This window comes from Rhinopithecus bieti, unplaced genomic scaffold (assembly GCF_001698545.2).
Source record: "Rhinopithecus bieti isolate Rb0 unplaced genomic scaffold, ASM169854v2 scaffold_5626, whole genome shotgun sequence".
Taxonomy (NCBI): domain Eukaryota; kingdom Metazoa; phylum Chordata; class Mammalia; order Primates; family Cercopithecidae; genus Rhinopithecus; species Rhinopithecus bieti.
Genome location: NW_016805666.1, coordinates 8,128,971 through 8,141,723, shown reverse-complemented (window position 1 = coordinate 8,141,723; position 12,753 = coordinate 8,128,971). Strand labels below are relative to the sequence as shown.

Here is a 12,753-nt window from a genome sequence, read left to right as displayed (position 1 = left end):
ACAATTGAAAATGACTTACAGATTTTCACTAAAGAAATACCCATATTAAATCAGCAAATAATACTGGAGGTTTGACATTTATTTTTGTGTTAATTGTAGGTACAAGTTGGGGTCATAATTATCGAGTCTCTTGATATTATCACAATCACTGTGCCCCCCGCACTTCCCGCTGCAATGACTGCTGGTATTGTGTATGCTCAGAGAAGACTGAAAAAAATCGGTATTTTCTGTATCAGTCCCCAAAGAATAAATATTTGTGGACAGCTGAATCTTGTTTGCTTTGACAAGGTTGGTTCAGTTTAATAGTTACTTTCAAAGGTTACATTATAGCATTTAAATATTTAGATCAATGTTTTTTATTTTCTTTGTCACAAATTTGCACACATTCTGTCATGTTCCTCTGATTTTCCTTTTCCTCAACTTACTTGGTATATGCATCGTATTTCTATACCATAAGTTGTCACTTAACATTACTGATAGGTTCTTGGAAACTGCAACTTTCAATGAAATGAAACCAGTTTTACCATAGGCTACTTGATACAAATGCGATTTCAGTTCCTATGCCATATTTTGGTAACAGAAAATCACCAAACTTCTAAATAAGGATCTAAAACACTTGTGATACTAATCATTGAAATAAATATGAGCTATACATTCATTTAAGAAAGAAATAAAAACAAGTAAGGTAATTATTTACCCAGTTGTTTTATTTTAGGCTCATGGGTAGTGGGAGCCTATCTCAGCAACTGGTGGAACAAGGCAGGAACCAGCCCTAGACAGGATGCCATCGTATCACAGAGTGTACTCACACTCACTGAGACTGAGAGCATTCAAATATGCTGGTTCACTTAACTTGCATAGCTTTGAATGTGGGAGGAAACCGAAGTACCTGGAGTGAAACCCACGTAGACAGGGAGAGAACATGCAAACTCCATGTAGATAGTAGTCACGGCTGGGCCTCAGCTCTCCCCACCACTGGCCCCCATCATGTTATAAAAAACGAACAAAACAGTGGTATTTGAGGACATGCTGTATTTCTTATTTTCTCAAGTTTTAATACTTTGGATATTGCTTATTTGCTCAGAGCTGCAGTTAACTTGATTATATCCAGAATTAGGCCCAGTAGTACTACTAGTAGTAATAGTAAAGATTATGTGATCTTTAATTTTTTGGATAGTAATTCTTATTTAACACAATAGGTTCCATACACATATATTTATATATTATGATTTTATTGGCTTGTAAGTGTGTATGTTTAGTATTTGCGGTATGATTTTATTGAATATGTCTCAGAATTATGAAGATCACTGATTTTATGTGAAAATGACAAATTATGTACCTGTGTGAAGTATAACTTGCCTCTTAGAAAGGTTTCTCCTCTCGGCCGGGCGCGGTGGCTCAAGCCTGTAATCCCAGCACTTTGGGAGGCCGAGACGGGTGGATCACAAGGTCAGGAGATCGAGACCATCCTGGCTAACACGGTGAAACCCCGTCTCTACTAAAAAATACAAAAAACTAGCCAGGCGAGGTGGCGGGCACCTGTAGTCCCAGCTACTCGGAGGCTGAGGCAGGAGAATGGCGGAAACCCGGGAGGCGGAGCTTGCAGTGAGCCCAGATTGCGCCACTGCACTCCAGCCTGGGCGACAGAGCAAGACTGTGTCTCAGAAAAAAAAATGAAAGATTTCGCCTTTCCTGAGCTGGAATTTTCTTTAAGGTTTTCTGAGAATTAAACTTTGACCAAAAAATCTTCTGTCAAACTTTCTGGGTAATTGATGTGATACGAGTTTGATTTTTGTGCATTTCATTATTACAGAAAAAATGGGAAACATGCTCTGTTAGAAAAAAATATGTCACATACTGCCATGATTATTTCATATTTATCTGTTCAAAAAATTTCACTTAATGCGTGTCTTTTTTGGAAACTGCACTAAATTTTTTAAGCAGACAAAAGTGGAGAAAAGATGCATGTATAATAAACCCTCATTTACTCATTACCCAGCTTTATCAGTTATTAACACATTGTCCATCTTATTTTATCTATCTGCTCATTTTGAAGGGGACGACATCAGACAAATTATTTCACCCATAACTCCCTCAATATGTGTGTAGAGGATAAGATACTTAAAATACCACTATCCCATTGAACAGAATTAACAGTTCTTTAGTTTTTCTAATATCCAGTTGAAATTTCCTCAAATCTCAAATTTTTACTAATTGATTTTTCAGTCAGAATCCAAATAGGGATTGCATTGCTTACAATTAACATGTAACATTTGCCTTTACTTGCCCCTTATCTCCAATTATTTTGTTGAAGAAACCAGGTCATTTACCTTGTGGATTTGGCCAGTTACTTCCTCCTGATAGACTTTAACCTGTTCCTCTTGGCTCTCCCTGTACAGTAATCCTTCCTTCCTTTATGGGCATCCTTTATTGATTGATAAGATAGGTTAATTGATGCATCCTTCCATTGATTTTTTTTTGATAGTATAAGCACATAAATATATACCCCTCTTTCCCCTTATGTAGGAGACTTGTGAGCGTTGTTTGCACCCCCTTTCCCACTTTAGCCATATGTCCTGGAAACCATTCTCTATCAGGGATCTCACCTGTTTCTTTTTTTAACTCTGTAGAACTCCATCATGTTATATGTAGCATAGTTTCTAATGCTGTGTGGTGGTTTTTTATTTTTCTCTTTTGGGTTTTTTTGATGCATCATCCATACTTTGTGCATATGTGCTTTTTTGTTTTTTAGACTGGAACTCTAACTGAAGATGGTTTAGATCTTTGGGGGATTCAACGAGTGGAAAATGCACGGTAAATATTAGTTAGACTTGATAGTTTATTAGTTTATTTTTAATATTGTATCATATGCAACATTCAAACATAAAGGAAGTAATGTAATAGACAACTATGTACCCACACCAGGATTAAACTGTGGACATGTTGCCATATTTGCTTCAGATCTCTTCCTTTAAAAGATTAAAATATTATAGAAATTGCCAAAGTCCCACTCTATCCCTTCCCCAATTCCTGCTGCAATTCTGAAATTATTTTTGCGTATTTTATATTTTTTCTAAGTATAAATCTATAAATAAGTATCCATGAATGATATACTGTACATATGTTTTGCTGCTTTTTTCCCCTCTCTAAATGTTGTTTTCAGGATTTATCCATGTTGATATGTGCAGATCTACTTTATCAATTTTAACTGCTCTGTCTTATTCCATTGTATGATTAAACTTTGTCTGACCTTCTACTAAGGGACAATTCTGTTTTTTCTTCTTTTTTCTCTGCACTGTTACAAATGGTGCTGCAATTAAAGTTCTTACACACAACTCCTTGAAGGCATGTGGCTGAGTTTCAGTATGCTAGATTCCTGTCAATGGAAATGCTGGGCCAGAGCATGGGCACAGCTTCAGCTTACTTCTACTTTATCTTTCAGTGGATAAAGATCTTTTTGCTCCACATTCTTGCCAAACTTAATATTGTCAGACTTGTAATTTTTGCCAGATGGATGGATATGAGTATTACATTGTGGTTTTACTTACGTTCTTCTCGTTTCTTATAAAATTGAGCATCTTTTCACATTTTTGGAGGGAGGGTCATTTAGCATTCTTCTGTGTATTGTGTGTTTATATCCTCATGTGAAGTCTATCTTACTCATTTGTTAGCGGTCTTTTTTATTTTCTGGATAGTAATCTTTTTCAATACTGTGTGTTGAAAATTATCCCACTAGTCTCTGGCTCATCTCTTTACTTTTGTTTCTGTTGCTTTTTGAAGCTCAAAAGTTTTACTTTGGTAGTTTTGTTTATGTCTTCACTCCGCCCCAAAAGTCTGCTAAATTTTGGTTTATATAGCTTGAGAGACAGTATTGTTTGGCTAATGTAATTTCAAGACTTGTTATGTCTTGGAAAATAGTATGTCACATTGCGACCTTTCTTTTTTTTTTTTTTTTGAGACGGAGTCTCGCTCTGTCGCCCAGGCTGGAGTACAGTGGCCGGATCTCAGCTCACTGCAAGCTCCGCCTCCTGGGTTTACGCCATTCTCCTGCCTCAGCCTCCCGAGTAGCTGGGACTACAGGCGCCCGCCACCTCGCCCGGCTAGTTTTTTTTTTGTATTTTTTAGTAGAGACGGGGTTTCACCGTGTTAGCCAGGATGGTCTCGATCTCCTGACCTCGTGATCCGCCCGTCTCGGCCTCCCAAAGTGCTGGGATTACAGGCTTGAGCCACCGCGCCCGGCCTCATTGCGACCTTTCTTATCCCTAGTAGTGCATGTTGCCTTCAATTCTCTCTTGTCTTATAACTATGTAGCTCTATACCAGCTTTCTTTTGCCTGATGTTTGCCTAGTATGTGTTTTGTCACCTGTTTACTTTTCAGTCTTTCTGTGCCATGATGTGCACATTTATTCAGATATATTTGAAATTATTTCTACCATTGCTCCCCCAATTTACATACACATTTTCATATTCTCATTTTCTCTCCTTTTCTCAGTTTATGCATCCTAATCTTAACACTGCTTGTTCTTACATTATCAATATTTATACTTAAAGTTCATGGGTGTCAATACTGCCTTTTAACCAACCCCCTGCCCCCCAAAACAAACCTATGGACTGTAAAATACTTTTGGTTATTCTCCTCTATTCCTATATGTATTTGTTGCATAATATTTTCTGATTATGATTTTGGTCTTACATATTCTGCATGCTTAGATTTACCTAGGTATACAAATAACCATTGCATCTTGTATAAATTGCCATCTTCTGTAACTACATTCATTTGCTTTGTTTCACTGTCGCTGTTTTCTTTTTTTTTTTTTTTTTTTAGTGAAGGCGAGTTTATTAAGAAAGTGAAGGACTAAAGAATGGCTCCTCCACAGGCAGAGCAGCCCACTGTCACTCTTGGGTGGTCGCGTAACTGTACAGATTTCTAGGTTTGACACTTGTGTTCGCTCAGTACTTTGAACATGTGATTTCATTTCTCTTAATACCTCTTGTTAATAGGTACTGATAAATCTTAATCTCTTTAGTAATCTTTTTTCTCTCTGGTGGCTTGAAGAATATTTCTTCACCCTTGATTTCTGCAGATTCACCGTGATCTTTTTATTTGTGTGTACAGGATTCATGAAGCTTCTTGATTTCATGTATTCATGTTTTTCATAAATTCTGGAAAATTTTCAGGCCTTTTTTACTTCTATTACGGCCTTTTCCTTGTGTTTTGTTTTTCTCTCCTTCTGGGAATCCTAACCATGTGTTGGACGAGACAGTTTACTTTGTCCTTCCCAAGTCTGCTCCCACCCCCACTCTCGCATTTACAGTGTCTTATTCTTTTTCTAAGTCTAATTTTAAAATGCCCTTTTTGCGTTCTTTCAGATTTGCCATTCTGTTATCTTAAACTTACGGGATTCTTTATTTTTTTTATTTTAAAAGTAGGGATGGGTGTCTCGATATATTTCCCAGGCCGGTTTTGAACTCCTGGCCTCAAATGATCCTCCTGCCTCAGCCTCCCAAAACGCTGGGATGACAGGCATCAGCCACTGTGCCTGGCCAAATTTATAGGATTCTAATTCTGTCTTTGTTATGTCTGTTGACACTCTTGGTGAATTGCTTGCTAGCACATCTTTAAATTATGGACTCATTCTTAACAGAATTTTTCTTTGAGCTCCCCTCTGGAGAAGTTCTGACTTTGCTTGGCTAAGAGCCCCAGTGGTAATCAACGGTGTCATACAGGCTTTAACTGACCTCCTGTGTTTCAATCCTTGCTCTGCTACTTATGGGCTGTGTAACCTGGGACAAGTCACTTAAACACCCTGCTTCAGTTTTCTCATCTATAATGGGGTTAATAAAACGCCTTTGTATAGTGTGAGGATAATGGGTCAATAAATTTAAAGTTCTTAGAATAATGCCTGGTTCATAGTAAATATTATGCAGGTATTAGCTATTTTCTTGGACTTTGGGTGAGGAAATAGACAAGCTTATTCATAATTAATGCCTTTAGGTCTGTGGGTGAATTTTTTCTTGTCAGCCTTTTTCCCAAGAGTGTGTAGCTCTTCAAGAGTACTGACTTTCCTGAGTCAGAGGGATCCTTTCAGTACCAGCTTCCCACTTTGCATGGGGCCAAACTTGGTTTCCTGTCCTTTTATGGGTGTTAAATCCCAAGTTCTTAGTTGACTGAGGTGGCCTCCTGCCTTCATCCCCTCAGCAGCCATAGCATCAGCTCAAGTTCCTTACCCCTCTGGTTTTCTTTTCCTGGTATTTCTAGCACTTGGCAGTTTCTCTTTCTTAGAAGCTCAGTTTGGGATTTAAAATATATATATTTTTAAAATTACAAAACCAGAAAAGCCCTATTAGAATATTATCTTGAATCTTAGGATTTATGAAACTAATTCAATGTATCTTCTGCTTAGATTTCTTTCACCAGAAGAAAATGTGTGCAATGAGATGTTGGTAAAATCCCAGTTTGTTGCTTGTTTGGCTACTTGTCATTCACTTACAAAAATTGAAGGAGTGCTTTCTGGTGATCCACTTGATTTGAAAATGTTTGAGGCCATTGGATGGGTAAGTCAAATATTTTAAAATACAAAGAACTTTAGGAAAATAATAGTTAAAAATTAAATTACCTCATGGAAGGATTATTTCTGCTTTTTGTTTTAATGACAGTCTATCTTGTACCCTAAAAGGAACTATGTAATTTCTAAAGCGATATCACCAGAGAAATATTTTTAAAATCGTGCAAAAGTAACTTTTCGTTAACCCATTTAGTACTCCTTTAATAGAGGTTGACCAGCTCAGGCGCCTGCTTTGTGTTTGAGATAAACCAGGGGTCAGCAACTTGGGGCGGTAGAGCAGAGCCAGTAAGATGATCTTAACTGACACAATTTCTTGGCCACAGGCAAAGGAGTATAAAGTCCTATGTCTTCATTGTTCTTTTTTACCTGTCTTTTGTTTACTGTGTCCACACACATGCACATGTTTTTGTTTGTTCATAACTTCCTTCTCTTTTTGCCATTGGTACTTTTAATTTCTGAGTGCCTGCTTATGTTCTCTGGTTGTTACCACTTTACAGCATTCAGTTCTTCTTTTATAAACACAAAGTTCATTTTTAGAGTTCCGTTCTGGCTTCTTAATTATTTATTTATTTTCTCTGGGGTTACGGTCTCCTCTGGCCCCCACCCCATGCTTGGTGTCTCTCCTTCATGCTTTTGGTTTTCGTTGTACATCTGGATGGCACTTTTTTACTATAAAAATGAAGATCTGACTTGGTAATTCTGCATAGCTGCAGTGAGCCACTTATACTTTTACCCTTGCCCATATGTATGTTAGTGTTTCTGAGAAGTGTCTCTCTGATCGGGAAGGCTTGTTGGGGGGTGGGGGATGGTGCTTGCTGTTTGTCTAGTGGGGTCTTATCGACAGGGGTTCTTAAAGTTTCAAAGGAATAGTTTCAGAGTTAGCCTTCCCGATGCTTTCCTCACCCATTCTCACCATGCTGGCACATGTGGAGCTTTGTACTCTGGAATCCTCACCCTCATGTTAGAAGCCTTTGCTCCTGTCAGACATTCAGTTTATGTCTCTGGAGGAGGACTCCCTAGTTTTTTGTTTGGCTTTCTTTAGCTCAGCTATTCTGGCTGATAAATGTTCCTGCCTCACCTGGTATCTTGTGTTTTTTCTGGTCTACTGTTTCGTTCCCCTTTGTATCCATCCATAGGTTTCAGTTTGCCCTTTGTTTCCATATTTGAAATCCCTTCCTTCAGGTTGTTTTCTGTTTACATTTACCGGATCCTCCCTCCCTCTTCCCTGCCTCCTCAACCCCCTCCCTCCCTCCCCACATTTTGAAAGGGAGGGAGGGAGAGGTGACTGGATAAGTGCTCCATCTGCCAACTACTGAAAGTCCATGGTAAACACTCTTGACATTTAATTCCAAAAAGGAGGCCTCACTTCATTTGTAGAGAGAATAACAAAAATGGGCTGATTTATCTTTCTTCTCTAAACTTTTCTCCAACTGAATAGATTTTCAGTAGATTTAGTGTTCAGTGTTGGTGGATCTTCAAAGAAATTGATTAAGAAGATTTGTATAATGGCATATTTCATTGGCCTTGAGTTGCTTTGGTGCTTGATCCTACCAGAGCTTACTTATCAATGAAATGGTTTCACATAGCCAGTCACAACTGTGACTTGATGTGATTGATGTCATATGATACAAGATGCATCCCAATTTTAGAGATGTTAAGATACGAAAAAAGTGTCTTAGAATTGTACAAAATTGACTAATTTTTCACAGTTCCCTATCATTTTCTCATTTATTGATCCCACTAGTTACAGCGTGTGTTTAATATAGGTTTTTCTTTGAACGTTTTCACCAAAAAAAGGTTCTTCAAAGTAGTAGCTTAACTAGAAGTATTCAAGCCGAAAAACTCTAAACTCCCATCTTTGTACTGTAGCCCGTTCTTGGCCCAGTGGTTCTGCTAACCATATCTGAGCTCTGTGCACTTTTGAATCCTTTCTTGGTAGCAGAAGGGAATCACTGGATGAGACTGAAAATTCTGGGGACTGCAAGACCTTTTGTCTTTTGCAGAGCTAGTCTCTAAACCCAACAAGTTGTAAGAGTGAAGCGAGATAAGTTTCTGTTTCTTTATTCTGCTTCTAACCCTGAATGAAGCAACCGTTCTCCCGTGGGTTGCTAGCTATCTAACTCAACATCTTTGTTCATATTTTCTTTTACTTATGTTAGTGATCCAGTAGTGCTCTTCTGTTCCTTGGACATACATTTTTTTTTAATTATTGAAAATGGCCATAATGTTCCATTTAAAAATGGAACCATGAATTCAATTTTATGAAGCAGTGCTTGAATGGTTGTTTTTTTGTTTTGTTTTGTTTTTTCTCCCCAGATTCTGGAAGAGGCAACTGAAGAAGAAACAGCACTTCATAATCGAATTATGCCCACAGTGGTTCGTCCTCCCAAACAGCTGCTTCCTGAATCTACCCCTGCAGGAAACCAAGAAATGGTGAGAAATCACTTAAAGCTAAATAAAACTGTTGGTGGTTACTTATATTTATTTTTAAATTTTTATTTTTTATAGAGACAAGGTCTTGCTATGTTGCCCAAGCTGGTCTCAAACTCCTGGGCTCAAGTGATCCCCCACCTTGACCTCCCCAGGTGCTGGGATTACAGGTGTGAGCCACCGCCCCCAGCCTGCTTACTTACATTTCATTCTCATTTTGAAATGTTGCTAGAAGAGGAAGTCACAAGTCCTTTATTTAACTCTTATGCAGAGATAGGAATATTTTAACTGCGTTTCTCAGAAACTACACCTCTATGTTGAGATTTAATTTTCAGTCCTATCACTTTTCCTTCCTATTTACTGAGCAGCTTAGTGCCTTGTGATTTATACAGCTGGTGGTTAATCCTCTTAAATTGCATCTGTATTCCTAGAATTTAATAAAAAGTATGTATGAAAGGCTTTACTTTCAGGTGAATTTTCAAATATATTCCCCTTAGTTTATTATTGTTTTTTAAGTTACCTGAAAATTTTTTTACATGTATAACTATTACATATCCAAGAAATTTACCAAGATTCTAATAAACACCACTTTATCTTATTTGTTTAACTGGTTGGCAAGATTCTGGGTAATTCATTTTCCTTCCTGTTTATATTTGTTCTTTCCAGAGTTTATTATTATTTTTTGAGATGGAGTCTCGCTCTGTCACCCTGGCTGGAGTGCAGTGGGTGAGATCTCAGCTCACTGCAACCTCCACCTACCAGGTTCAAGCGATTCTCCCACCTCAGCCTCCTGCGTAGCTGGGATTACAGGCACGCACCACCGCATCCGGCTAATTTTTGTATTTTTAGTGAAGACAGAGTTTCGTCATGTTGATAAGTCTGGTCTCGAACTCCTGCCCTCAAGTGATCCACGCGCCTTGGCCTCCCAAAGTGCTGGGATTACAGGCATGAGCCACTGTGCCTGGCCAGTTTATTATTTTTTTAATTTTTAGTTTTTGTTTTTTGGTATGTACACTTGCTTGCACCCTTTATTTTATTTTAGTACTTGAATGTTAATATTTTCAGGATAGCAGAACATTTGAAAATATTTTAAGAACATACTTTTTAAAAATGGGAAATAGTATGGAAGGAATCTTGAATCCTGACTCTGAAAACCAGTCGCTTGTTTCTTTCCAAATAATGTGTTGTGGATGCTTAGTTAAACTTTTTCTAACTTCAGTATGTTAATAGAATTAATCTGTACTATTTCTTCTTGTTTTGTTTCGTTTTTAGGAGCTGTTTGAACTTCCAGTAAGTGAAGAATGTTTACTTGTTACCTAAGTATATTTGTTTTGATTTTTTAAGAATAATAAGTGCTTGTGCATCTTTTGAAATTATATAGGCTATTTATGAGATAGGAATTGTTCGCCAGTTTCCATTTTCTTCTGCTTTGCAACGTATGAGTGTGGTTGCAAGGGTGCTAGGGGATAAGAAAATGGATGCCTACATGAAAGGAGCACCCGAGGTCATTGCCAGTCTTTGTAAACCTGAAACAGGTAAGGAAATATCTGTGCTTTGGGTGTAAAATTCTGGTATTTGTGTAAACTTGTATTAGCAACTCTAACAATGACATTTGCTCTTTCTTTTAAAAAGTTCCTGTCGATTTTCAGAACGTTTTGGAAGACTTCACTAAACAGGGCTTCCGTGTGATTGCTCTTGCACACAGAAAATTAGAGTCAAAACTGACGTGGCATAAAGTACAGAATATTAGCAGGTGAGGTTGAATGGCTTTCCTAGTTTCCCAGTCATCATCATTTATGTTTATATCATTCATGCACAGTAATTTGCATGTAATTGAGTATTTATTGAATGTATGAAAAGATATCTAATACAATATTGTTTTAGGTGATTGAAGTAAAAGTACATTTTCCCCACTGCCTGATTTCCTTTCATTCTGAGTTTTTTTTTTTTTTTTTTTTTTGAGAGACAGTCTCACCCTGTACCCAGGCTAGAGTGCAGTGCCTCAGTCTCAGGTCACTGCAACCTCTGCCTCCCAGGTTCAAGCGATTCTTGTGCCTCATCCTCCCAAGTAGCTGGGATTATAGGCATGTGCCACCACACCTGACTAATTTTTATTTTTAATAGAGACGGGGTTTTTGCCATGTTGGCCAGGCTGGCCTCGAACTCCTGGCCTTAAGTGATCTTTCTGTATTGACTGTTGACCTATGTTTCCTTATGTTATTGTAACATCATATTTTTTTTATTTTTTTTTTTTGTTTTTTTTGAGATGGAGTCCCTGGCTCTGTCACCCCAGCTGAGTTGCAATGGCCAATCTCAGCTCACTGCAAGCTCCCGCCTCCCGGGTTTATGCCATTCTCCTGCCTCAGCCTCTGGAGTAGCCTGGGACTACAGAGCCCGCCACCCCGCCTGGCTAGTTTTTTTGTATTTTTCGTAGAGACGGGTTTCACCGTGTTAGCCAGGATGGTCTCGATCCTCCTGACCGTCGTGATCCGCCCATTCGGCTCCCAAAGTGCATGGGATTACAGGCTTGAGCCACCGCGCCCGACCCATATTTTTTTTCTTAAAGCTCTTTGAAACTATTTTCAATTTGTTAATTATTGTGTGCCCACTGTGTGTCAGGCGCATTCCAAGAACAGTAAATGTAATTTTATAGAAGTTTATTTTCTCCAATTGATCTTCTCACTTTTGCCCAGGGGTTAGATCTAACTACTAATTCAGTCAGAATATAATGAGTTATAGTAACCAAGCTCCTTCTACTCCACTTCTTTGCTAATCCCCAGTGCTCTCCATTCCCCCCATCAAATGACAGTGTCATATTCAAGTTTTGTCACTTTGACTGTAACTGATACAGACCTACCTTTGAGGATAGCATTTTTGTTTAGGAATACTTCATGATGTACCTAGCTTTTTGTAAGCAGAAAGGAGTGTCACTTGGCTGTCCTGCTAAATTGCCTATATGGGGGAGATGGTCTAAGCATGAGTTAAAAAAAAAAAAAAGAAACACCTCTACCCAAATTATGTGATACATATGCATGTCGGGAACCACAAATGTATTCAATATTATATCCTAATTCCTACTAAGGACACGTTAGTCTCTTCTTAGTTTATAGCTTCACACCAGCAAGGGTGCTAGGGGATAAGAAAATGGATACCTCTGCCATTTTCTCCCATAAACACTAATTATTGAATTGCCTACAGTTTTTTTTTTTTTTCTTTTGAGACGAAATCTCGCTCTGTTGCCCAGGCTGGAGTGCAGTGGCGCGATGTCAGTTCACCACAACCTCTGCCTCCCGGATTCAAGTGATTCTCTGTCCTCAGCCTCCTGAGTAGCTGGAACTACAGGTGCACACCACCATGCCTGGCTAATTTTTGTATTTTCGGTAGAGACGGGGTTTCACTGTGTTGGCCAGGCTGGTCTCGAACTCCTGACCTCGTGATCTGCCCGCCTTGGCCTCCCAAAGTGCTTAGATTACAGGTGTGAGCCACTGCATCCAGCCGCCTATAGTTCTTGAGCATGTCATCTTGAGACATCCTTCCATGCCGTTGGATAGACTGTTCCTTGTGCTGAGGATACTCTGTCCCTCCTTGTTAACTTTCCTCTCTTTCTCTACTCCCTTTCTTCTTTACCCTTCCACTGAGACCTCTGTGTTTCCATTTTACCTTGTAGGAATGGGTTTTAGCATTTCCCTTATAGCCTAAGCCTTTATATCTTGAATATTGGACTGTTCACTAACTAGAGGGTAAGATTTCCATGATC

General features: G+C 38.6%; 1 protein-coding gene across 8 annotated transcripts in view; it reads left to right on the top strand.

The window, feature by feature from the left end:
- ATP13A3 (ATPase 13A3) overlaps positions 1–12,753 on the top strand; it is an 87,023-nt gene that overhangs the window by 42,815 nt on the left and 31,455 nt on the right. For all 8 annotated transcript variants that reach the window (XM_017873467.1, XM_017873468.1, XM_017873462.1 and 5 more), the window contains 7 exons: positions 100–288; positions 2,753–2,814; positions 6,405–6,555; positions 8,883–8,999; positions 10,269–10,286; positions 10,378–10,531; positions 10,629–10,749. In XM_017873467.1, coding sequence (XP_017728956.1) covers positions 100–288; positions 2,753–2,814; positions 6,405–6,555; positions 8,883–8,999; positions 10,269–10,286; positions 10,378–10,531; positions 10,629–10,749 — 812 coding nt within the window. The remainder of the gene's footprint in view (positions 1–99; positions 289–2,752; positions 2,815–6,404; positions 6,556–8,882; positions 9,000–10,268; positions 10,287–10,377; positions 10,532–10,628; positions 10,750–12,753) is intronic.